This window comes from Varroa destructor, unplaced genomic scaffold, assembly GCF_002443255.2.
Source record: "Varroa destructor unplaced genomic scaffold, Vdes_3.0 BEIS01000005.1, whole genome shotgun sequence".
NCBI lineage: Eukaryota > Metazoa > Arthropoda > Arachnida > Mesostigmata > Varroidae > Varroa > Varroa destructor.
In genome coordinates this window covers 17,583,098-17,610,807 of record NW_019211458.1, presented here as the reverse complement: position 1 = coordinate 17,610,807, position 27,710 = coordinate 17,583,098, and the positions used below count along the sequence as shown (strand labels likewise).

General features: G+C 41.6%; 2 protein-coding genes and 1 long non-coding RNA gene across 4 annotated transcripts; 2 read left to right on the top strand and 1 right to left on the bottom strand.

The window, feature by feature from the left end:
* Positions 1 to 8: 8 nt before the first annotated feature.
* LOC111251584 (thioredoxin-related transmembrane protein 2 homolog) lies at positions 9 to 2,257 on the top strand. Its single transcript, XM_022808264.2, has one exon. It carries the CDS (start codon positions 553 to 555, stop codon positions 1,381 to 1,383), a length of 831 nt encoding a protein of 276 aa, XP_022663999.1. The 5' UTR covers positions 9 to 552; the 3' UTR covers positions 1,384 to 2,257.
* Positions 2,258 to 3,928: 1,671 nt separating this feature from the next.
* On the bottom strand, positions 3,929 to 16,999 carry LOC111251580 (uncharacterized). 2 transcript variants are annotated; one of them, XM_022808257.2, is made up of 6 exons: positions 15,450 to 16,774; positions 10,459 to 10,784; positions 8,675 to 10,212; positions 7,981 to 8,371; positions 5,395 to 7,754; positions 3,929 to 4,980 (listed from the first exon to the last, which is right to left on the bottom strand). In XM_022808257.2, the coding sequence occupies exons 1-6, from the start codon at positions 16,180 to 16,182 to the stop codon at positions 4,596 to 4,598; spliced, it is 5,733 nt and encodes a 1,910-aa protein (XP_022663992.1). In that variant the 5' UTR covers positions 16,183 to 16,774; the 3' UTR covers positions 3,929 to 4,595. The 2 variants fall into 2 exon arrangements, with proteins under 2 accessions (XP_022663992.1, XP_022663993.1); XM_022808258.2 differs by having other exon boundaries at positions 4,790 to 4,980; positions 5,903 to 7,754; positions 15,450 to 16,999.
* Positions 17,000 to 20,542: 3,543 nt separating this feature from the next.
* On the top strand, positions 20,543 to 23,697 carry LOC147755364 (uncharacterized). Its single transcript, XR_015327757.1, has 3 exons — positions 20,543 to 21,183; positions 22,328 to 22,440; positions 23,022 to 23,697. It is a non-coding gene; the product is annotated as an uncharacterized LOC147755364 (long non-coding RNA).
* The last annotated feature ends 4,013 nt before the right edge of the window (positions 23,698 to 27,710 follow it).

Sequence of the window (27,710 nt, the reverse complement as noted above, 5' to 3'; positions counted from 1 at the left end):
GTTCCATCGAACAGCAGGCAACGCACGCTGCAGCTCTATATACTAACACAATCGCTCTACACTATATCTTATGGTTGTATATTTGACCCTTAATAGACGGCTGGGGATATTGTCTGAATTGTATGATTGCATTTACTTTACTATATCCGCTATGTAGTGAAACCTGTCTATGCGCGAACAGCGAAAAGGGAGAGCTTCTGAGTGAATTTTTGGCGCATTCTATTGGGGGTTCACTAGAACAAACGCGCCTCTTTTGCCTAGACTACAAGAAGGTAACAAAAGATTGGCCGTTAGGGTTGTCTGCCGCCGGCATCGGCGAAAGAAACAACTGCGCGAGATTCAAAAAAGCCTAACAGAGTTCAGTGAACTAGAAACATGTGCACAGAAAGCCAATAATAAAATGTTATAGCGTGTGTTGCAAAAGTGAGACGTGATCGTACGCATAGCGTGGTGAACTCTTCGTGGTGTGGATTCGATATTGACAGATCTCGAAAGACCCGACATCTCCGACGTCTCCTTGCCAACGGAGATATACGCTCATTGAAGCTCGTCATGGCAATTCTAGATTGGCCACAGGTCCGCCGCCTTCTGCATCCGCACTATGTAATGACCGTCTTTCTAGCTACAGTGTTTTTTCCTTTGCGGTTAGTTTCGCCAGTGTGTGAGCTGTTGTTTCCCGAAAAGGGTTGTGGGTTGGATTATCGCGAAACAGAAATTTTGTTCTTTCTCATAATCATCATTCTGTTTCGTACTAAAAAAATGGGTTATACCTCACTAGTACCCTATATAAGTTCAGCCTCAATGTACGCTAAAGTAGCTATGGTTTTGCTTTTCTTCTACAACGACCTGCGATACGGCATTATCTATACGGTAATGTGTATAACGCATCTAATGGTGCTGCCGGAACCTACCTATACGGGACTGGATCGCACCGTCTACTTCACCTCGCAAACACTGGAGGAAGAACTTAAGAAAGACAAGAGAATTGTATGGATTGTCGAGTTCTTCGCTCTCTGGTCACCACCATGCATCAACTTCGCCTCAGACTTCCGCCATCTATCCGGCAAGTATACGTTGGAGAATCTTCGATTCGGCAAGATCGACGTCACCCGAAACCCAGAAGCAGCTGCAAAATACCATATCAACACTTCGACCCTATCTAAGCAGCTGCCAACGCTTGTAATATTTAAAGATGGCAAGGCAGTTATGCGTCGGCCAACTGTTGATTCAAAGTCAAAACTTGTCAAGTTTAACTTCACGATGGAGAACGTCATTAACGAATTCGACTTAAACAACCTGTATAATGTACTGAAAAACGAAAAGATCAACAAGCGGGAATCGCAGGCGCCACAAAAGTCAATCGGAGAAAAGAAAGTCGAGTAGATCGTCGTGGTAGAAGTCACTAAGGCAAATTTAGCTTACTTAAATAATGATAGTAGCTAAGTATCATATCACGCTAGTAAAAAAAAAAAGTAGTTCCCAGTAAAAAGAATAGCCTGGCGAAAGGAGTGCAGACAATGAATTACGACATTTACTAAATAACAGTGATAGCTTACGTCTCGGTTACAAAGCCCGGATAAACCTACCATTTACCATAAACCTCTGATGTTATGCTTCTGTTCTTGTAACTAGTCTCCTTTCTTTGAATGTCTAGAGATCGTCCTGTTTGGTCCAATCGCATGACTGATCAACAACTGGACAAGCGTATTACCAAAGCTTCTCTCGTAACTATAACGAAATGATGGGGAAGAAAAGCTAGTGTTATGTTATTACAACGGAATATGTGTATTGTTGCCCTATTTTTAAGCGTGACCTACTACCCATTCGATGGCTACATTCAAATGGGACATGCCACAATAGCAACACTATAAAGGACAGCATTTGTCAAATGCCAAATGCAACAGCAGCACTGTTATAGGTATGAAAGCTAGCAACGATAACGTTTTAGGAAATCTCAGATTTTCTAAGATATTTTGGACCAATATATTTTGATTCGGGAATAAACGTCTGTTGGATGGCTGCAGATTGCTATTGGGAGGTCTCTTTTTCGCGAGACGATAAATTTTCTATATCCATTGGCCATATATTTAATAGGTAAGTCTGTAAATAATGGAACGATAGTGTACGCAAGTGGACATTGTGAGAATGATGTTTGACTCAAAGCATTGTCACTGCTGTTTCGTCTGGTACAGCAGAAATGGTGGATTTTTATCAGAGAGAAAAAATAAAAGATAAAAATTTAAATGTAAAATACTTATATCGAGCCTACCTATGTTTTCAACCAAAATCTAATTGATAGTTGGAAAAGTTGAAATTCTTCTAGGTAACTCTTAATTTTTATCCACTATAGGAATGCTCAATCTCATTTAGCCTTTATATGTCGATGCGAATCTAATGCCAAGAATTCTTCGATGCGCCTGAAGAATTTAAAAAAATATATGCAGCTGCCGAGATTTAATTTTCAGTTTTTCTTTGTAGTCCTAGAATCCAGCCTAAGCCTGATTTTCCAAACCTTTAAACAAATGGAAAAAGTTATAATCTTAAATAATCGAATATTTCCACAGTCCAAATACAAGCATGGCCTGGTGTTACAGCAGCGCGGAACGATGTATGAGGAGGCTAAATCGAGAATAATCGATTATGTCGTTCTCTTATGTTCAATGATAAGGGATAACAGCAACGTCGTAAGGTACATCTGTGCCAACCAAGTGCTTCTCTTTCGCAGATAACCTCGACGGCTCTGAATTTTCTAATCATATGTTATTGATTTTGAAGTACGTGAAACCTCTCTGCTCTTTCGACGCAAACGCTCATGCGTTCGCTTGCTTGTCATAGTTACAGAAGTGTTAGATTACTAAAGGCTCGCCCTAAGACTCTAACTGCTACTCGATATTATCAGTTGGGGTATACTGGTATAGAGTTTTTACTCTTATCAAGATTACCTGGGTCTTCGTTTCATCCAGATGAACCATAAAGCCGTTCTTAAGATGACCAAAAATGTAGCATTCTAGCACAGTTGGTAGAGTGGAGTGACTCGTTACGTGAATCCGTCACAGACGATTCAAGACCGTTTGCGACACTTTTTGCAACGAAACATTATTCACCTTTTGCAGTTTGTATATGGATTCGTTATGTGTTGTTACGATGCCCTCCAGCATAAACATAACGCACAACATACAGTGATAGCTTCATGCGTATCTTCCAGCCGAAAAAGGCACAGTGACTATTTTTGCTACATAGGTAGCACAAGTACTTGGATTTCGGTCACTATGTATGCATCTTAAAAGATTTTGCTAAATCAATAGGGCGAAGTGTCGATTCGTATTTGCTACGTTTGAAAGTAACTTTTAGGGTGATAAAAATTTTAAAACTTGTAAAATTGAACTAGAACTTCTAAAGGCTCCATATTATAGCAGAAGGCAATATAGATGAATAAATAGTATAGCAGCACTGTCGTGGAATACAGCGTTGGCTCAAGTAAAAAATATAATAAATTAATTGTACATTTCCGTTTAATACTCTAATTGTATAGCTAATAACGCTAATAAAACTTATCTATTTTGGCCTCGAACTGCATTTTACATTTTTCATAGTCAGCGCCTTTCTCGTGCTAGATTGCATAGTTTTCGTGGTTCGGAGGGAGTGGGGCCACTGCCAAGCTGACATTTACATCATAAGTTTTGTCCATATGCCCAGTGTAGACAACAGATGAAATTAACTTCGTTTCCATTTACCGATACAAGCTCTAACCGTATCATTAAAGTAAAAAAAATTAGCCACGCGGTTAACGGTTAGTATTTCTAGTGACTACCATAAGCATAGCGGCAGTCAGTAAGACTATTTATGAAGGAAAACCTTCCGAGATTATAAATATGTTAAACCACAGTTTTTCAGATGGTCCTACAGATATAAAAAATTATTACGTGTTAAACTTACCGTTTGGTTTAAGAGATAAGGTAAACTTGCATCTTTTTGTTGTTTATTAAGATGTTATTTGTTCATTTGAGATATAGTTTTGAGTAATGCAATAATATTCGTTTTATTATTTGCACATGGCTGTAACAAACACACGATTTCTTTGCGGTCTATATATTAAGTCAATATACATCTATACATTCTTGTCATATAGATAGCCTTGTAACAAGAGGATCAACATTAATATCAATATATGTACAATCGTATGTATGTATAAGGTTTCGCATTGGTTAGATATAAAAATAACTGCACAGTAGAAATAACTATCATTGGTTTACAGCAACATAATATATACTGACCAAAAAGCACCTCAACACATATAGCTACTGCCCGCAACTTTGTACATCTACCACTGTGATTGGCGTTATCGAAAGATTATTAAACCAAGGTAACAAAGCCGCCTACAAGCAGTAGGCCTTCAATTTTATTGAGGTCACGACTTGAATTAGTCTCTTTTGAATTCATAAAAGCTTATACAAAAAAAAAGAGCGTAGCCCGTCGTAGACACAGTGGTAACAATTGTTGATTAATCTTGATTTTAATAGAAGAAAGTGGTGACAAAATTAACTCATATTTCGGTGAATTTTTACGATGAATCTGTTTTACGCTCCTCGTCGTCCTCAGCGTGCTTTGGCCTTTGACTTTTTTATATATCCTGTAAACTCATGTGGACCGTCGTTTCTCATGTCAACGTTGGTCAGACCTGCGAATTCGCCATTTTGGCCTGAAGGAGCACTTGATGAGGCGTTTACTGTAAATGGCTTAACTGCGCTCGACTGAACTGGGAACACGTTTGGGTACAAAGATGCGGACGATGGTGTCGATGAAATGCGTGAGAAAATTCTTCCTATACTCTTTTGGGTGTCGCTTAAGTCTTTGATGTTTGAGTCGGAAAGGCTCAAATCCGTTGACCTAAACGTGTTGTGGCTGTTCGCTTGCGGAGCTCGATAGCCGAAATTTAGCCTAAACGAAGACCCGGTTTGTTGGCCTGGGTTAAACGGTTCACTGTAACAACAAAAAGAAGAAATCGAAGATCGTAGATGTCAATGATCGCAAGACAAGATACTCGAACGGACTCAAGAGTTCGGTGCAGCGCTTAGATGTACTTACGCCATATATATATACATGTATAGATAAATAAAACAGAGTCCCGCAGTCGCAAGTGCTCGTCTATTATCTTAGAGTGCCTTTTTGGGAGGTCTACAAGATTCCTTAGTTTCCTTGCTCACAGGTAAATCGCATATTGGTAATCGGTGCTTAATTTCATTCGATAATACGCTAATTTAGCCGATAGCAATCAACTGAAACTTTAAATAGACAATTTATTAGTATTAAGCTACACAAAAATGTCATGTATGTCTAGTACGAGCTGCAGGTGCGGGCGTTCAACGTTTTGAATTAAATAAACATCGACCTCACCTGTATACATCTGAGAGGATTCCATTGACATCTGGTCGAAAGTTTGACAAAGCTGTAGCACCCTTTTTAGTTGTGCCTTCAAGATGCGTAACGTGAAACCCTTCGAAGTTTGAAGGTGAGGGTAAACTGCCGAACGAATTTGAAGCACCAAAGAAACTCTTCGAAGAGGGCCTTATATTAACAGATTGGCCTATACCTAAAATTGGCCGTATGGTTCTAAAGTCGTTATGGCCCGTTCTGAAATTGTTTTGGACTACACTTGAGTGAATATTCGTGTGTCGATTTTGATTTCCAACAAGTCCTGAGGGATCTCTTTGTAAGCGACTATTTCTGAACACGTATGTGAATACTGGCAAAGGATATGGTGAGTTTGATGAACTGATTTGACCCCCCGATAGGCTCGGTAGATTGTTCGAGAAAACTGTGGGTTGAATAAGCGTCTGCTGCGCGGGTCTGAATACTTGCAAAGGAAAGTGTGTGCGAAATTGGGGAATGGTTTGTTGATTACCAACGCTCGGCGCATGTTCCTGCAGCTGATATTGAACTGGTACATGGATGATCCGTGCCTGGTGCTGCAGTTGAAAAGGCGGCTGACTAAATGAACTTTCCTGCTGGATGTCAATTTGTTGTTGTGGAAGCTGAACATGCTGGATTTGCTGCCGTTGTATTTCCGATCCTTGTTTTTGAACGGGTGCCTCCTCTTGCCGTATTTTCCCTAAAGTATCTGCCTGATTGACCGAAAAAGTCGCTTGTTCATTGTTGATTAAATGAATTTGTTGGCCGTTCGGTGGAAGTACAGACTGTACAGTTGGTATAAGAGAGGGTTGTTCTTGTCTAACTACAGTCTGGCCTTGTTGTACTGGGGCCGGAATTTGTTGACCGATTTGCTTAGTTATTTGGCCACTAACGATAGAGCTCGTATAGAGGGCAGTCAGTGGAGCTTGTTGTGGAACCGGTTGAACCTGCACGGTAGCCGTAGGATCAGTGAGTCGCTCTACAGAAACGGGCAGGCGTTGTTTTTGTTGGTGGCCAATAACAATTTGATTCTGCGAAGTTCCGGGTGTAGCTAATTGTTCATCTACGTACTGCAGTTCTGGAGCCTGCGAAGCCTTTGTCACATCTTGCTGTTGGTTAACAACGACCTGTTGGGAGGGCTGTAAGACGGGTCTCTCGTCTAAAAGGGCAATTGAAGGCAGTTGTTGAGATTTTGGCACCAATGGCTGTGACACAACATTCTGTGGTGGAAGCACGTACCCTGGCAGTTGGCGTGGGACTTGTGCCTGACTCGAAGGCTGCACGCCAGACAGATTTGGCGATGGAATGATTTTTATAGCTTCTGGACTTTGCACAAACAACCTAGAAGTTTGTGGCGACAAACGAGATGTGCTTATATGACCGGCATATGTTAGGAGAGGCAGTTGTGCGTATAGAGCTTGACTGCTTGTCTGTATTTCATTTGTAGCCGGGACTGATGGTACTAATGGGGCTTGAACCGATGCTGAAGATGTGTCTGGTGGTTGTATGTTTTGCACGACTAGAGGTCTAAGCGACACTAAAAAAGGATGAGGATTTTCTGCAGTGCTCGACTGCGGCGCGGAACGTGGAATGGATCGAATAAAACCGAAGGAACCTGGATGAACACTATTATAATGAACCTGAGCCCCGGCATGGTTTATCCGGAAAGTTGAGGATCCTCCAGAAAACTTTGTGGTTTGGGGCCTCTTTTGTTGCTGGTCGATTCTGAATGCCGTTTCTGGAGGTAATGCTTCTTTCGAACGACCAAGGATAACCTCATCGGAAACCGGTGGTTGTGACAGCGCTAATGATGAAGTTTGAGTTGGCGTCTGGGTGCTGACAGGAGCAGTGAATTGAGGGCGTTGTTGGCTTAACTTTTCAGGTTGTTGGGAGAATGGCGGAAGAAGAGCTTCTGGAGTTATTCCTGAATATACTGTAACATGTGAAGGAGGAGCTGGTGCTGTTGTATGTTCTTGACTTTGTAGATAGTTTACATTAGCTGGACGATGATTAAGGCTGACGGTGAGCGCCTGTGGTTGTTGAGCCGGGAAGACAGGAGTGGTTGAGTCACCTGCAAAAGGTAACGACGTATTCTTAGCAAAGGCGTGCGCGGTTCGCGCGTCCACATTTCTTTCTCCAGCAGACATCTGCTCTACTTGTGAGGATCCGTCTTTAGTGTTGCCGCTCGCCGGGTTTAGGTGACCTATTTGAACACCGAAATTTCTCAGAACATTTTGTAGGAAATCATCTTCATATTTTTTACGCGCTGCAAGATTTTTCGCTAAAGCACCATCTTCATCTGGAGCTTCTTCAAATGTGGCTGTCTCTAGATCGTGTACATAAACCTAACAACAGAGAAGAGGAATTATCGAGCTTGTTAGTTGACATAGGCCACATACAATAGGGAGCGTTTCTTTCCCATTATATGATAGCTTAGGGCTATGGCTATTTGTAGGTTGAGTCGGTCTAACTAAATTCTGGTTCAAACATTACTCAATAAATAAGCTATTATCGCATGACTAAATCATTTATCCGAGCTAAAGTTGGTTATACTAATTGTTTCGCACTTACTTTTCCCGGAGTAAGCTCTATAGTCTTTGCTTTTGGTTTTCGACCTACATTGTCCTTGTTTTTTTCTCGAAGTTTGGTTAAATCAATAATAAACGTCTCTTTTGCGGGGTTATTCACGTCAACAGTATGCGATGCCGTCGTCGTTTGAGTACCACGGGCAGGTTCTCCAGTAAGGAATTCGACGCCTAAACGGGCCGATTTTGTGGAATTGACAACGACTTTTGATCTCAATGCTTGCTTAGTGTTTTGTCCCTTATTGGAAGGCAGTTCCACATATGAAGATAGCAAAAGTGAGTTGACGCCTGATGGCGTGCTATTCTTGTCTATCTTGGTTATTGGGTTACCCGTGTTGCCAGGTTTCGTAAGAGCGGAGAGTTCACCTTCTGGGATGCTGAAATCGATTGCAGGCAACGTTTCGGACGAAGGAAGTTTGTGTTTAGTTTTTGTATCTAATGTTTGTGCTACTGTACTACGGAGTAACAATACGATTACTTTAACCTTTCTTTTTCAAACAAAATATAAGATATACAGGGTCGTAATGTCTTTGAAAAAGGCACTCTTATACAAATTGGTTGGAACGTACTTTAAATAACTTTTGGTATACTGGACCCTAGATGGTCAAATGCTGTTAGAAAATGGTACCTACATAGCCCTAACGCTATTTCATATGTGCAGCCTAAGAAAGAAGATATACCTGTACATAATGTTTTGATCTGCTGAACTTGAAATGACCTGACGAGAAGGGATAATAGGCAGCATCGGAATCGTGAACTTAGTGGGCGACATAAGAGTGATTGCTAGATTTCCATTATGCGTCTCGCCGCTAACAACCTTGCCCGACTCTGTGTGGCTGCAGTTCGCTTTCGAACATGCCTCTTGATTTTGTTGATCATTCGTCGCATTGGCAGTCTTGTTTGTGGGAACGACCTTAACTTGAACGCCAAAATCGCGAAGAACGTTATGCAGAAAATCGTCATGGCCCTTCTTGGGTCCCGAGCTGTCTGCGATCGCATCAGTAGCTTCGGAAGAATCGTTAGCTCTGGTTTCCGCTAATGTTTTAGGTAGCGAAGAATTCCCTGAATTTGTTCGTTTCTTGGGCATTCGCTTAAATTCAAACATTGATGTCAATGCAGAAGAAACCGGCTTAGGCCTGAAAACTTTGCGCTTCCGTCGAGTACGATCTTTTTTACAGAGTACTCTGTCATCTGACGACTCCGCGCTAGATTCAGTTGAATCTTCTTCAGAAGTATTGGATGCTTTTAGTGAATTGAATGGCTTATACGCTATTATAGTCTCATTTCCATTTGGTATTAACGCTTCAGGCATTCGTATTAGTGTGCCACTCATAATTGCTAGAGGTCGTGAGTCCCTCCATTGTGCAGCTCTGGGTAACTTAACATTCTTATTTGTCTCGAAAAGATTTGTTACTTTCATTCCATTGTTACTGCTCCGAATGTCCCTGGCTGAAGTTCTTGTGAGGATGTGGTTTGTAAGAACTCGTGGACCGCGGCGGGTTCTCACGACACCGAATTCAATAAACCGTTGGCCGCCAAAATGCGTAAGAGGTATTATGGCGCCTCCGGCCTTAGCATGTTCCCCGTTTTTGTTGATGCGGGACAATATGGCTAAGCTGCCATTACCTTCATCCTGAAGCTCTGTCCATCGCCGTTTATAAGTCGTGATTGTCGATGCTGGCTGATTGCTATCCATCGAATATTTTGACGATGATAGTGTACTGTTTCCTGTTAAGGGCTTCGCTTCGCTAGCTTCTTCAGGTAGAACGAAGATAGGTGTGAGGCTCCGGGCGGGTTCGGTGTTGTCAAAATGGACACTTCGATTCACGTTCATCATCCAGATGCTTTTCCGACTTGTCAACAGACCTTTGTTAGTTGCAGTGGCCTTAGTTTTGCGGCGCCAATTCGGACCGTAATGACTATGCATATTCCTTAGCTTGCGATCATCATCACTGCGATCGTCCGTCCTTGCGGTTGTCGCTAGTAGGAAATTGCGTGGAACATTTTTTTTCGTCAGTCTGATCTTGGCGAAGCTATCAAACGAGCTGTCGCTCATATTTTTAGTAGCGCTTTCAGATAGGGCGGTAGTGAAGTTCTTGCTCGGTTTTGAGCCCGACTTTTTATCCATGTACACAATCACATGCGAAGATTTAGATTCTAGATTAGCACGACTGCCGGACGCAGTATTTGTATTCGATCCTTGGATTACGGAGTCTGGCTGGAATTGTGAGATTGATAAATCGAGAAAAATAAGCAGTGTGCGTATAATGGTTTAGCTATCACATTCTTTGGACATAGAGCAAAAGTATTAGAGATCACGTGCTGAGCTGGTAGATTTTAATAGCAAGCTATCGTCGATGAGGAAAGAAAAAATTATTTTAGAACAAAACAAAATCTCTTTGGTGAACCACAGTACATTATACAGAATTATGAATTAACAGATTACTACTAACTGCTTAATTACCTGCAATTGAGAAGGTTTACTTGGCACAGAATCCATGTGATCTTTTGTCACGACTTCAATGTCCTGTGCAGCGCTTTCAACGCTGGGCGGCACTGACACGCTATCTACTGTGTAAGCTGTCTTGGGGTCGGGCTTAAGGAAAGATTCGGTGGCTACCTTCGCACGCTCCTGCTGCGTTGGCTTCGTTTGTGCGAAGTCGATTTGGTACTCAAGATTTTTACCAATATTGTGGCCATTTGCCGTCGTTTGAGATCTTTGCGTATTTACAGACGAAGTTAGGTTGGGCAGGGCATTATCCGCAATAATATGTCCTGGCAATAAAGCTACTGAAATGTATAAAAGGAACACTGTTTTAGATATAGAGTAGAGTAATAGAACAGATAGATATAGAATAAACTTTTTAATCGCTAGCGAACATTTTATTAATAAATCAGGAAAGATTAGAAATTTTTTCCACTGAAAGCTATAGTTGCTTAGAAGCCCTTTTAAACTTAGGTGAAAAATGATCGAATTCCATGAGTCAATGTAAGAGATGTACTGCAAGACTACCGTTCAGCCAGAAAGAGAAAACGTAAAATTATATTCAATATATAGGGGGACTCAGCATTTTTAAATATATTTTAATCTATTTTGCAGTTGTTGTATTGATATCACGTATTACATCGGTAATCATAAATTTATATGAAAAATGAGAAAAAGGGTGAAGGGAAGCCTCGCTTTGGTTAATTCCATTGTTTTAGATGTGGCTTTTTTGCGGAGCGAAAGGCTAGGTAACTTAGGTGTGAACGTATTACTGAAATAATAATTGCCTTCCTTGTTCAAGCATCCAAGACAAACTGCTAAGCTTCTCATCTCGTAACCTTCAGCTAAAGTCAGTTCGAATATATAGATAGACCGCTTGCTCTCACTGGATTCATTGATCTAAAAAAGACTGTCAATATTAAACTTTCAGGAACTATGTTAATTGTTTAGAGGAAAAGTAATACCGTGAGGGCCCCACATGCCGTAACCATGTTTTCTAAGTCCTGCTCACTCTATTCTATGAAGTTATATTAACCACTAACCTGAACTTAAATGACAATTTAATAGTTCCTATAGTAAGGATTTTTAATCCATTCCCATACCAACAGTCCCCATCGAAAAGTTTGACCGGAGTAAAACTGCGAAAAAAAGTTCAATAGATCTTTCCGGCCTTTTTATGCAAGCATTTCTGTAGGATTCGTTTCCTGAATCTATATATATATATATATCACTTTGTACAACAGAAGACAGCAACGCTGGGTGTTTCACTGAACCAGAATTTAAGTAAGGCGTTTGCATGAATTATCTATTTTAACCATCGACTAATCACTAACGGATCACTAATTGAGGTTCTTCGATGCGCGGCGGAGAATTATCCATGTCAAACGAAAAAATACATTTTCTTCTGCTTTTTTTTAGGTGGTACCGATGGCGACTTGAGGATGATTGTCCTTGACTTTGTATTCATAAGCACTTTGAGTCATAGAATAAATAAATCGCCTGTCGCCCCGTTCTCTCATGGACGCGAGATCAAAGGGGTAGTATGCTATAGTATCAATACTGAATTTGTATGTTTCGATTTATCAAATAATCATCTATTTGATAGATCGAAAATGCAAACAGCGCTTGTTTTGAATTTGTTATCGGCCGTAAAAAGGTCCTAACAAGCATAACAGGCATGGTGTCATAGTTAAGGCACACTAACATAAAATCGTTCGATCCAAACAGCTATCAGCTACTACACACTAAATCAGGAGAAATTATTTACTTAAGTAACGGCTAAATAGCAACCACAAGATGTTTGGTCAAATATCTTAAATAAACGGGTGGACACTCTAAAAAACACATTTGAATTTTATCGATAAAAAAACATGGCTCCATTTAGTATCAGAGATGATCGAACATCAGATGGATCGTTCGAGACCATCTGAGAGTTAAAACATTACGTGTGATGATTTATCGTGACTGGTGATGAACTCGTTTTTGAGAAACACTATTAGCTGCATATAGATATGCCATATAGAAACTGTATGTTTGATTCAAATTAGTGGAAAATTGGATGACTTTACATAGCCTTCAGCAGAATATTTCTCTTCATAAGAGCAACAGCGGACAGTCGCGGATACTTTGTTTAGCTTGTTATTAATCAGTCAGTAGAAAATTATCGAAATAGCAGAATTTAGCTAACGAACTATACGCAGCTTCGTTACCCCTAACAGGTATCATTTATAAATGGGCTGGCAACATGTCGAATAATTACACAAAAACAAGGCACTTGTTACGTTTGTAAGACGCCTTCCTCTCCAATGCCACTACCAGTTAAACCGCGACTGTAATCTAGTTTACAGGTTACAATTGTTGTCAGCGCCATCGTGCCTAAATCACAAATCGTAAAATACGTTCACATACGCACTATTTCAAAAATTTATAAATACATTCACGCACAAATCTATACTGATTCGGTTCACAGACACGAGGCTCATCTTATATATATATATATATATATATAGATTAAATCCAATATGACATTGCTGTTACATTATCCTGGTAGCAAATCGCCGTGAACGCCTCTCATCGTGGGATCGTTATCGCATTGCAGTAGTTGACTCTTCTGCTGTGGTTCAATTAGTACAGCACGAACGGTCGCACAGCTGAACGACATAATAGCAAAATTAACTACTGCGCAACGCCTCGGGTGATTCCGACTGCCTCGAAACCCTGGGCAAAAACCGAATGCCGATTGCGCGGAGCGTCGGATTTGCCTCGAAACCGCTTAACGAACACAAGGCGTCGCTATCTGTGTACGAATGATACCCCCCCCCCCTCCGCCGTCGCGTAACGGTCGTCTGCGGTTGGTGTACGATACTGACCGATTTCGATTGACGAACCCACTGACTACCGCCGGACTGAGGGGAGGCGGTGGCTTCTTGATCGGCATACGCCACTGTCACTTTTGTTGACATTACGTGCGAGTAACTCAATAACTCAAATCGACTGATTGGCGGAAACTGTTGGTATCTACGCAGTTGAGGCAAAGCAGTTTCGACTACTGCTGCGCCGTTCAATGTTGACTCTCCTCATTGAACTGGAGATAGTATCGAATTTGACAGGGATTTAAAATTTCCCCGTATAGGGAAGAGTTGAGACCCCTGCCTCGTTGGCATCACAACCATCACCATCGCTCAGGGCGGCCGGAGCCAAGAGCACTTAGCAGCAGCGATCGTGAGAATTGGTAGAAAAAGATAAACCAGACTGTTTGGTAATGATGCACACGTGGAACTTTCTCGATTAAGGAGATGAACTATCCAAGGAGAAACGGGAGAGAAAAGGATAGAGGGATCGGACACAGTAAATGGGATCGGCTCACCACATTACCGGAATTGCGCTGGTGGACTAGCAAAAATAACAATACTCAAAGGGAAATGGTACTTCATGATTCTTATAATAAAGCTCAATCAAATAAGAGGATATATTGTAGCGGCTTTTATCGCCTATGTCATTCAGCGTCCGTGGGCGATTCAACTCAATTACAATAACGGTATTTGTCGGTAATCGACGATTGGTCTTTAAGAATTCATTTTTCAAGAGGTCTAGTAATAATTATGTGAAAATACCGACTAAAATGCTCGCGCTTTGCCGCAGCGACAATAAAGAATATTTATCAGTGTGATCGCCTTCGAGGACTTGTCATCATTACCGCTGAAGGATATGTATTAGAATTACGTTGTCTAATTTAAGATTTAGAAGCCGAAATGAGTAACTTTAACCAAAACTGTAGACTTATCTATGGTAGGTTATGTATAGTTTCATCAAGCTATCATAGGCAATAAATATGAACTGGGTGCACTCTTAACAAAAAGATGAGGCCAATCTACTGAAATTATTATCGCCTGGGTTTTAGCTACCTCCGTCCCAGGCTCAAGTTCTTAAATTAGCACGTAACGCAGCTACTGCTCCGCTAAGTTTTTCTTCCTTATCAGGCAGTTCAATTTTCCAGATGTACCCTTGTACAATCGATTCCTTATTCTTAAGCGGCAACATGGGAAAACTCTGTGTTAGCCTCGTAAATGGCATTGGAAGATGTGGGTATGAACGGCAATAATGACAGCGTAAGTCGTGTACAGCTCCTAACAGAGTGTTATCTCAAACGCTCGTCTCTTTTAGCTCGACTCCTTTGATAGCTCGCTATCAATCGCGATTATAATTAGAAGATTTTCTAAGACGGCAGGAAATCGTCGTATCTTAATCGTATGTTTTAGCTATTTGATAAACAGCTCTTTGGCCAGCTCAAAAGACTGTCGTAGTTTACAGATATTGCATTCGACCGAACAGCTTCCCAATCGCAAGCAGCTACAGGTCGCACACATTTGTCGCTTTGGCCGTCACATGCGTCTCGGCCGGTTCGATTGAGACATTGTTTACTTCACTTGATTGCATGCATGTACGAACATCAATATTGAGAGACTGTCTTCAAAATGGATACAGACTATAACAATGGAGACGTTCCGGATTTCAATCAGTTGTAACACAATTGGCTGCATCCTTTACTATGGTTAGATTTGGCTGTAAAGAATGCTATAAAGTCAGTTGAATCACGTTTTCGAACATTTAGTACAGAGTTCTTCCATGTTTCGGGTCTTACGCTTGGCATTTAAGCGGATAGGTATCACTTCAGACGGTCGGCTGTTGCCGAAGCTGCATGTCCCTTATTTTAGTAGGCAGTCACGCTTACAAAGTACTTAGAAAACCACTGTCAGGGATTAGTTTGACGACGCCAATAGCCTTCGATTACTTAGTAAGGACTTGAATGCTTTCTTCCAACCAACATGAGCAACATATGTGAGCATCACAATTGGCCTCATCAGGAGAATGACGTATGCTATATTTAGATCTAGTAACGATGACCGAAAATCGCAGGACAGATATCTCTGCGATGGCAGAGAAGTTCGGGGTTAGTTTTCGATACTTACGGCCAGAACTGGTAGTGAGAGCGATTTCCGTACTATCAGATATCCCATTCAATAACGATGGGTTCTGCGAAAAGTCCGGCACCTCCAAATCGTCCACTGTATCGGTTTCCCTTCTTTTTTCAAGGCTCGTAATGATCGATTTGGCACCACTGTTGCCACCATTACTATCGCCGTCGCCATCCAATAAGGTAGGCGGGCTTTTTTCCGCCGAGGGCATATCGGTCACATTGAATGATACGGTTAGAAGACTTTGACTTCCTAAGCTGTTCGAGAACTTTGGGTTCGCGCTATCGGCTGCCGTCGCTGCCGCATGTGAACTTGGTCCGAAAGTTCTTTGGTTGTCCTCTGTAGTTCGGTCCAACCTGCCTGGAACGGTTCCGGAAGATAGAAGCCCCACGGATTGATTAGTATCTTCAGATGATATAAGGGCTGACTCTTCTGCTGCAATTGCCTGCTTCGAACTGCTGCTAAAAGTGAGGTTATTGTTGTTACCATTGTTCTTTCTGTCGTTTTTGTCGACCTGAGAATCTGCCACTAAGACGGCAGTATCAGTTATCTTAAGTTCGTAACTGCTTTCACTATTGCTGCTAGTGCTGTTATTAGCTGCATGACTACTGCCACCTGGCAATGGAATATTTTTTCCTTCCGTTGATACAACAGCCCCAAGAGCCATAAGTAGAGTTGAGAGGACGACAATGGTTAACCGGCATGTCCTACTCCCAGGGGGCCTCATCTTTCTTGCGCCAGTGCGGTTTGCTGGCCGCCACTCCTCACCGTTAGCGTCGCCCTCACGCCGACTCAGTTTTGTTTTTCCTTTCAACGATTTTTAGCAGGTTACTAACAAACCTTGAGATTTTTCACAGGTGCATCTTGGCCTCCGGTTTGCGTCGATGCTCTTTTGCTGACTGGTTATGGATACTAAAAAAGCCTTGTCGAAATTCAGCTGGCCAGAGCTTCGCAACACACAATGCCGCGGCTGGCCCAATGATCCGCAATTATAATAACCTGCGGGTCGAACCTGCTTTTCTCTGTTGATGACTTGCACTCACAATAGTCATAAACTGTAGACGTCACGTTCTCAATGAGAACTGAACTGAGAAATACTCCACTCTATGGCTGCGGTTGTGGTCTTCTCGTTTCGCTTTGATCCTTCTCCGTTTTGCTATTATTATATGGGCACATCAATTCATTTGGGTAAAACTGAGCCCGAGCTACGGTTCGCAAGCCGATATATAACATTACAAGAGCACTTTAGTATTCGCCAAGCGACGGCGGTGCTGGTAACGGCGCTCGTCATGAAGATGTCACCCAAACGTAGGAACTAATCGAGGGTTCCCGGGTGAGGGAGTATTCCGATAGCAGACAGTAGCAATCCTATCAGCCAGTGACGAGATGCAAAGAAAATTGCAGTAGCCAACGAAGCCAACGCAGTGGTTTGCGGCCTGACGCGAAATCGAACACGAGTGAAGACAACGGACGTAGCTTACCGACAAATGCCGACTTTGGGTCGGCGTCCAACGTGTAACGCTTTGAGCGCAATAGCTGGTGGCAGAAACGACGATGCCGTGTTAGTTAGCTGTACTAATCGATCGTACGGCTTCTTCTCAAGTGTTTCGAGCAACTGAAGAAAGAAGAAATGCCAGCGAGTGCTGGCTATACAACGGAAACAATGTATAGTGATGTGCGCACAGCACGGGGCCCATTATTATAATTTATTTTTAAAGGATCAACCGTATTCCAGCTCACGTACCATAGGCGTCGTTGTCGTTATTTTAAATCTAATTTATAGGAATATTTTGAAATATGCTCGGCAATGCTGAGTCAAATTTGGGTACTCGAAAATGAATCGGGAAAACGCTATAAGCTCGTTAAGTCTTATGTGACCTGTAATTACATATTATAGAACATAGGCCGTGTACGCAATACATACATACTCCAGAGTATACAAAATTGCCTCAGTAAATATAGGGTTATGGAAAATTGTGTTTTTAGTGTCATGCTATATTCCACCTCGCATAACCATGGCTTTGGACATTGTGCGGTCCAAAGTGGCCTGAAGGGAAACTACAATGAACGCCGAATTAAATGTTTACATTGGAGCATCATGCGTCTGCCATTATAACGTTGCGACCAGCATGCACGCATATATATTCCATGATTTTTACTTCAATATATAACACAGAAGACGATAGCAGTATGGGCCGTATTGCATATAGGTGGATGTATAAATTTTATGCACATGTAATGAAAAATAGGGCAACTTTAATAGGTACTTTGCCACTAGGAACTGGAGTGAACCTCGCACTTCTTTTTTGCCCGGCCATGTCTCTAACCCATTAGCACTACCGCAGATCTTTTTTACTTATCGAAATGTAATCAGGTGTTGTCTGTCTACGAAAAAAAATTATCACTAAGTTCGGCGTGGCTTCAGGAAGTTGTTGCCTGTGTATTTCATCTGACGTATCTTTTGACCTAAACGTTTCGAACTAGATATTTTCAATCATCGGTTTAGCTAATGGTTTGATACTGCAAAATTGTATTGCTGCCTTTATCATTTCAGATATGATTTTTTACTAGACTGATCCTATATTCAATGAGTTTATTAAATGCAATTTTTTAACATCCCTAATAAACTTCTTCAAGATAGGGGATCAGTTCGAGAATAAATCGATAAGTAGCCTCTCCTAAGTGGTGGCGGGGAAAAACAAACAGCGAAGTATTTCAGTGGCGCAATATAATTACATGAGACTAAGCCTATCGAAAACACTTGACTCACAGAAGTGCAAATGCATTACATATGATAAAACGTCCAAGCTTAATATATAGCAACAGCTATTTCCGAAAAACCAAGATAGCCCACGAAGCCCTCAAAAGCTAGTTGATCCAGGACGAGCAAGCTGTTACATTAATTGTAACAGAAATAGAAAAACTAACAGTCTAGAATCTTTGTATTGGCTACATATTGCTGTATTGGAATATCATCGTACGGCACGCTCCTTCGATAAGTTATATCTCGATATGGGAACGGAACAAAAACGATCAAGAGAAAATGAAAGGCGCAAGGAGTACGGGACGATTTCAGTGCTCCTGGAATGGAAAACAGGAAAGTTTTTCTGCGTGTTTTTATTGTTACATTGATCCAGTCCAGGAAAGCGATATTATCCAAATGTCCTTTCGGGAACTGCTTGCACAACTCGATCTTTTTTTTCCCTGTGGATATAAATCATACACGAAGCTGTACAGTTCAGTGTCGGTTTCACGAAATGTTCCATGTCGTAAATTGCTTTCGGCATTATTTCGTAGACTCTGTTATTCATACAGCGCCATGGGCAAAAATCGAGAGGAATGAAATCGCAGGAGCTTAGCTACCATTCGATACTTTCGCTATGCATTAGGATCAGTTGGCCTGAAAATATAGTGTTAAACAGACTGACGATTTTCCTTGCCGTGTGGTGAGTTGTTTCCTATGTCCTCATCTCGGGCTACAACATGTCGTATATAAAGCTCGCCATCGAATTAGCGCTGCCTTTCCATCATCATTTTCGAAAAAAAAAGACCCAACGATACCTTTGTACAATAAGCGGTACTAAACAGTGACCTTTTTGTAACTGAAGTAGATGCTCAGCTTTCCATCTTGAGCTCCCTGAATCTCAGATGCGATGATTCGATTTATTTGCATCACCATCAGGTTAAAAATGAACTTTACTGAACTGAAGAAAATATCAATTAAAGAAGCTAATCAAGCAATCAAAGAAGTCGCTAGTACGCTTCACTATGTGACCAGAAAACAAACGACGTTTAAGATGGTCCTAAATCTTTGATGGTCTAGCCAGATGAATATGGCGATCGTAGAGAGGTCCTTGATGCCCTAGCTGAGCACGACGTTGCATTGAGATCATTAAGTCTCGATGCAATGTTGCAATCTGGAAGTTTGATTCGTGGCTTGCGAGCTGGTTTTTTCAATGTCGTAACGTTTCCCACGCCATCGAAAAGTTTCGCCCGCACTCTGCGTGACATTTGCGAAGTGTTGCCGCAATTGATTACCCATTTCGATAGCAGGTATTTATGACAAAATAAGTCTGTTCCATGCTTGAGCGTTCCATCATGAAGAATTCTACGCAGTCTCGCCAGTCTGCTAGCCCTTACTTCTTTGCAAACGCAGGGGGAAAAGGATAAAATCGGCTACTCGTTAGGCACCATACATTCGATTGTCGCCAAAATATGGCTATTGCAGCAAGCTTTGGCGGTGCATTGGCGCGTTTTGATTTCGGGACCTTTGGGACTCCTTTTTAGAGTGCGCCTTACGCCATTGTGCCGTAAACGTTTTATGCCGATTTTTATGTAATATTATTCTTATAGGCTTTAGCTTTGCCATATCGACGTCTGAGTGTACAATGTTTTCGTTAGCAAATATATTTGGAGACGCAATTTCGAATATTTGATGCCAATCATGTGGGGGAGTTCTCCTAAATTCTTCAAATACTGGCCGTGTCAACGGCACATAATGGCTCGATCTTGGTCTTAATGCTAGCTGTTTTCGTGAATTAAGTATGCTGTCCTAACTTAGATCGAGGACGAAGGACATCGCATTATGCTGATCTCATTATATGAGCGTTCTATACAAAAGAGAACCAGAACAAACTAAGACGGTGGCAGACCCGAAGCGTCCTGTGAGCAGAATGTTCAACAAATCTTTATTATAAGTTAAGGGGAAGTTAGCCAAAGTTTGTAATTTGTGTTACTTGCTAACTTAACTGAGTGAAGTTAAAAGTGCACAGTTTCAAATATATCGCTACTAATGTGAGCTTGGTAGAAATAGTTTATTGGGGGTTAGGTGAAAATTGTTCATACGTAAATTGCACTAGTTAGTTACGCCAGTCGAAATTATATGTTGGTTGACGGTAATAGAAATCGGACCGCTTACGGAGCTTTTCAACGAAATATACTCTGTTTGTGTAACATAACTTATTCAGTAAGTTAACACACATGCTATGAATGAAATAAAAATAAAGATACAATAAAATACAGTGAACACTTTGTCTTACAAAACATCACCACGTTGCATCCTCATAAACGACATTATTATCAGCAGGGTGACGATTTGGGACGGGACTTCGATTCTATCATACGTACAAGTGTATTCATATATAAACAAAGATCTGGCCTGCATTTTCTAATATGTTCCCACACAAATGGCTATGTTTGTTATTTAATCACGACGCGAAATATATAATATTCAGTGTTGCAATGGCGACTGATCGGTATGCTGTCTACCATAAAATGAGATAGAAGATCATTTAACAACAGGTTCATTCACCAACGTGTACTTACTAGGCACCAATAAATCCTTGAAAAGATAAGCGAAAGTCGAGCAGTGAAGCATCGTTCTCCTACAATAGCACCTGTACACATCCAATCAGCAGAAGGCAAGCCAGAGACATTCCCATTGCCTATAGAACGCTACATCAAAATGAGGAACTCCGTTTACAGGCAGTAACAGCAAGATTGAAAAACCGTGGCACACCGTCGTTTAGTGGCCTATTTTTAAATAGAAACCTCAACTCAAGGGAACGTAGCATTTGCACCCACGAAATTGAGGTCGTTGTTGGACGAGATCCTTAAGCCGAATAGGCTTAAGAAGAAATACTAGGCTCAAACGGCCTTCACCGTTTGAAAAAATAGGTTCACAAGTGCGATACCCATATAGCTGACTTCTTATCCAAGTTTTTTAAAGGTAACGTTTTTCTATCCAATTGTAAGTTCACTTTCGTTACCCTTTGTAATATGTATGATAACCTGCAATGGAAATGTAACCAATAGTTGTATCTCGTACTCCAAACGCAGTTGTAATAACTAGATCAATTATTAACTTAGCCTTAGAACTTTTAGCCTAATTAATGCTTTGTTGTTAATACAGTATGGCAAACCACAAATGAAGTATTGCATAAAAAACATAAAAAATATATGAAAATTATATGTCGAAATATCTCTAAGTGCAACAGCATGCTGATCAAACTGGGCGAAGCACGAGATTTTTCTCTGTTTTCACTGAAATGAGCAGAAATTAATAGTTGACTAATAGTAATTTGTTTTGGCTTAGTCTTTAGCAAAGCCCCGACTTCAAAGTAAAAAAAAATTTCGGGGCTGTATCATGAACATGAATGCACCGAACGTATACTAATTTTGCTTAGAAGAACAGTTATAGCTTGTTCATACTATTCTTTCTAATTGGTGAGCAGAAAATTTAAACACCCATAGCGTTAGATAACGCAGGGAATTTTTTTTTGAAAAACAATGGTGCCGAGTAGTCGGCGGTCCAAGAGGGCAAACACCGAAATGACTGCAGCTGCCTGCGATAGTGCCTCTCCATTTTTGTCGGTGTTATTGAAATTAAAGCTGTGTATTTTATTTAAATCGGTAGACGAATACTTAAGGTGGATAGAATTTACGTAAGTTTAATCAATCGTCTCCTAAAAAAGAAGTCTAACAGAATTCATTCTCAGAAATGACAGGGCGCCATACAATATTCTTATGGTTACTACATCGCAAGACTTTCAGGTTTTCGGATTTAGGCGGACTTCGGATCGCTACTGATAGTTCGATTGAAATAAATTTATCAGCAGTCCACATTGGCTAGATGGTGGCTCAGCTAAACTGCGACCCGAATACTTGTACAGATAGACTCTAGAAATTTAGTGGATATTAGATAAAATGCTTATTATATAATCTACCAATTATATCTCAAAGGCATGTTAGCGGACGTTTGAGTTGCTTCTTAAAAAAATTATATATGGTTTCAACATACAATGCAATAGATTTAACTATCTCTAAAAGACAAGCAAAAATAGCGTTCTAACCTACAATATCCCTGTTTCCAGTTTTATGTCATGTATGGCTACCAATTATTCCATCACATATCTGGCTCCAGGCATGGAACGAAGTGTTCGGGTTCCACCCTAGACCACGCCGTGTCCCTAAGATGATCACATATGTACGTTATCCAGTGAGCTATTAGGGGGCGGAACTAAACTGCCCAAAAAAAATTTTCTTTACCAACACAGAGCTTATGGAATACTGCAGACCTCTATTGAGGTCGTTTATATTTCCCAACCTTTAGAGATCACTATTATGTAAAGACATTTTAGAAATGGAAGCGGAAAATACGAGGTAACAGTTCGTTGAAAACAAATGCTTTTTCGTTCTAATTACAAAAACAAAATGATGACAGACAAGCACAGCTTCACCCCTATGTGAGCCAAACATACCTTTTCATTATCCTTGAAAATACCGATTGGCAATGGAAACAAATACGCTACGTTTTTCCAAGATATTTTACGTATACGGTTGTGAAAATACAAAGATGTTTGCTACTAAAATGAAACGTTGTGTGTTACGTGACGGGCGTTCGTAGGAACCAGCAGTCGTATGAATCAACAGTAATTGATTTAATTTACGTAATATGCATTACGTATATATTATCCTCCATTCGTTATATTATCAGATACATATGTTTGTTTTATGGCACTAATCTGAGCGTAACAACGTTTTTATGCAACCTTGGTTTCATTACAGGCCCTTATGGATTATTACAACAGGCTGAGACAACGAGTTCAAGGACGCAATCGGAAGCCATTTATAAATACAGTTTTTGTGCATATTGCTCGTTTGTCGGATGAGTTATGGCTAGAAACTGATTAAAATTTACGCTGCAGAAATACGTCGGAAGCCATGACCCTGTATATTGTGATATTAAGTGTTGGAGTACTATCAGCTTTCTTGGCTTCTTTTCAAGTGCCGGTTCCGCGAAGGGTGATAGGTGATTGTGACAATGGAGTTCGATGCGCCCGTTAGAGCGGACTCGAAACAACCAAGCACTTAACCGGATATTGAACAGCTTAAAATTTTCAAGACAGTGATCGTTACTCTTTTCAATCGAAGCCCCGGGGCCACCTCTGTTTTGTTATGACCCGTGTGTAATTGTCTCATTTTTGGCTCTGCTCTATCTCTGGCATCGCCTTCATTAGCAACACAAGCATGAAAGCATTGAAAATGGGAAGACTTTCTCTATAAGATATGATGAATGCTCTAAAGGTTAGCATACGTTTCGGCCTGTTTATGTGCAACACTTTCTTTTTATCTGCATACGAGCCGAAAGAGAAGCTTTCGCACTTCACTGAAGATACGACTATAAGACTTCAAAATTACTGTGCTGTGCTTTTTCTGAATAAACATTTTGTTTAACGACGTAGATGGACGGATCATTATTTTGAGGGGTATCTGATTGTCTATCGATATAGAAAACGAAACCGCAAATATTTTGTACAATATGATGTACCAATGTAGGACCTTTGGTTGTTTATTTTGACCTCTCCTGGTGGACACTCATTGTAAGGCTACTTTCAACAAACCATAAGACCCAAACGAAGCCGCAAATAAATGCTTTTTACCTACCATCTGACCTGCCTGTCGAGCGCCTACATTGGTTCTGTAAATGCGCCACTCATAGTACATAAAATGACATTTTTTTTACACGGTGTACAGTTAGTTGATATAATAATGTTATTGCAGCAATTAATACAGGGTAGTTAATTTTACTGGTTTTAGATGGCTTTTTTTATCGAGCTGACCTGCTACTAGATTATCTGTTCCGTAGTAGAAATTCTATTCGTTTTCGTTTTCGTTTAATTGCTATTATATTGTACGGAGGTCGACCTCGTTGACAGCTTATCCAGATGCCTACGAAGTCGCGACTATCTACATATTCTGGCGTCAAACTGAAACCGGCAGCTATGTGTAAACACAGTTCTCTAAATAAATGAACATTAAAGAATAAACAGTCTTCTTTGGATATATATCTTCTAATATCGGCATTAAAACGATAGTCATTATTTACAGATTTATCAACATTTATTATTGGACTACCGTTCAAAAAGACTTCTTCTCTAACTCGAAACATGTTTTATGTGAGCACTATATAGTCCCCAGGCAAATGATTCAATAGGGATGCTTTACTGACAACACTGCTTGCTACGCAACAATTTAAATAGTGCTACATACATCCAGTCACCTGGCAACAGTATTATTTATTAATACCGCAACGCTTACGTAATAAACAAGGTCTGCTGCCATATTGGGCTTCAGTCAGCAGGATAATTCTATTTAAGTACGTTTACTCAAACCAAGTTCGAATAGCCCGCCAAATCAATAGAGATATGAGATGCCAGCTTAAGTCATATCTTTGCTTCGGCTTAGATGATATGAAATAGTCTAGTTTGCAGTCGAGCTTAAGCTCTAATAACAAATAAGGCTCACTGCTAACAAACGGCCTCGTTAACGCCGACAAAGACGGTCGTAATTAATCGTGTTCATTGCTACGGCAGCGAAAAACATAAATGATTCTCCCTCCGTATGCCTTTCCATATGTCACTGCTTCACGTGCGGGATCGTTTACAGGGTGAACAAGCTCAACTACTGTGCGTCGCGCTGTGCTACCCGGTCAACAGCAAAAGTAGTTAAAGTAGTAGACTATAGCAGTAGACAACAATATATCTCTGCACGGCGGCCGTTTCGGTGCGACTCGGCCGTTCTTTCTGTCGCGAGGGTGCCCTTCATCCGCGGCCAAGGCCTTGGCTTAGTCGGTGATATAAACCCTGCAGCTTAGCAGATGGCAATGTCACATCCTCAACGTATCATTTTCGTGCTTCGAACAAATTTCACAAAATTACCCGCGCCTCCCCTTCTAGACAGACCACCGTTTAGCCAGCGCGCAACACTTGTCGCCAACGCCGTCTTGGTCGGCTCGTTTTAGATCGTCGGCGCACCGTCCAACGGCTCGATTCGTCCGTATCTCGATGGCAATGAAGACTCTCATAGTTGCTATTATTGCGGCCGTCGCCGGGCGTGCGTTCGCACAGTATACACACAATAGTTATCATCACATAGGAAGCCCCGCATTGAGTTACAGCAGGAGCAATGGTGCGTATGGTGCGCCGGTTGCTAACACTGGCCGGATTACAGCGTCGGCTTTGCCCTTAACGACTGTCGGAACAGTGGCAGCTGCTCCTGTTGTCGCTGGAGTCGCTCCTGTTCACAGTGGAATTGCCTCCTCAGGCTTTTTTGCCCCTAAACCTGCTCCTAAGGTTCATACGATCCACACCCACAGCGGGCGCCAACACATACGTATCGAGGAGTTTCGCGCTCCTGCTCAGGTGATCCGTGTGCACGAAGCTCCGCAAGCGGCTCCGCAGGTAGTGCACGTGCATGCCCCACCATCCCCTCAATCAGTTGTGCGCGTCATCTCGCGTGCGTCCGGTCCCGCCCATATCGAACGGGTAGTCCATCCGGCTCCTGGCGTGCAAGTAGTTGACGTCCATCGCCCACCGCCACCTGCTGCACGTATCGTGCAGATCGTGCGCGGTCCCGCTCCTCTTCCACAGATCCTTTTCTACCACGAGCCTCAGGTCCACGCCGAGCTTCACGTCGAATCGCCACACGCGCCTGCTCCCGCCGTAGCCACTCCTACCCACGCTGTCGTTCCGCCCCCAGCTGTCGTCCGCACTGTTGCTGCTTTTCCAGCCGTTTCTTCTTCGGATCCAATCGTTCGAGCGGTGGTCGCCGCCCCTGGTCCGATTGTACAAACACCTGTTGCTGCACCTGCACCTGCACCTGCACCTGTTGTCCTTGTCGGGGTCGGTTACACGATGTACGGTATGGGTTATGGACGTGTATACCCTGAACATTTCAAAAGTAAGGCGGCTAAGGCCTCTAGAGCATCAAGGGCATCTTCATAGAATAATGCAAGATGAGTGCATTAGCAGTACGAAGATCCACATTGAGCTAACTGAGACTGGTGTTGGGACGCCACAAACGACAGCTGCCGCAGTCTGGCCCAAGAATGACGACCCGTGATTCCTTCCGCTGACGCCATGCATCTAAAAAAGATTCGTTGCTAAAGATGACGCAAACACTTACAGAGGCATTCGGATATTATAACTAATAATAAAAGTACTATTTATTTTGATATGGATATTTCGTTATTTTCATTTAGATCGTGGGCTGGCAACGGGATTATCGAAAGTGCACACCTGGCAATAGGAAACCATTTTCCTGGCAACCTGCTTCTGGTGCCAGCAAGCAGCTCGTACGCATTTACTTAGGTCGAACAGATACACAGAGACATATAGGTAAAAGGGCCATAAATCGATCCGCGCATTTACAACTGTTTACAGTACAGTCACCAATAGATTCGCGTCCTAATTTCATTTGGACATTGCACACCTATCCAAATAGTGCCTCAGCATTTGCTGTTCTGTTTAGTTTTGGATAATGATTGTCAATCGTATATCAGCTCTTCGCAAATGCTGCGTCACGTATAACGTTGGGCATTTTGCAGCGCATTCATATCGGAAGACCATACGACAGTGATAAATTTGGATCTGGTCTGTCCTATAACTAGCAATGGCCGTACGTCAGCCATCGATAAGCGAGCCCTGTGTAGATTCAGTAGTAGATTCCAGCATAACTGAGGCGTCACGTAGAATGAAAAGAGGAGGTAGGCACTAGTGCTGTTTATCACCTACATCTACCGGCAAATAAACATAAATACACACAGACATACGTATACACAAGCGAAAATGCCCGTCGAGTAGAATGAAGACTATTGTGTAAAACGTGTTACGTCGCGGCGACGGTTCATACAGCTCATTACGTTCTCATTGTCTGTAGGTAGAAAGCAGATCGTGAACGAATCACTGTTTCAGATAGTGCAACGCTAATTAATTTACATATTGCTGGTCTAACTGATTAAAAAAGGCCTGTCAAAGTGACACCATTTCATAGGCGATACTTCTTGAACAGTTGGGGTTATATCAGGTTTTTTTTTCTCGATGAGTTCCATTGCATTCATTTATTATATTTCTCCACGTGTTCTTATGAATGGAATTATGATCTGAGTAAGTTGGGTAAATGACTGAAGGTCGATGTGCCAGCTAGGCAATATAAATGCAACGCCAATCTTCGGTAAACGAAATCGATGCCTCGAACACAGTGAAGTTATCGCACGCATTTTACATACACTGTTTAATAAATAAAACAAAGAAACTTTAATAAATGTATTGTATACATATGGATACGTACTCGGACTTTTTTTTTTTAGATTTGTTGCTATTAGTAGATTAAACGTATCGCGTGAATAATCTATGTGGACATATGTGCACCGTTAGGCCTTTATAAGAGGTAAGTGTGATTTATCACAATTCTGGT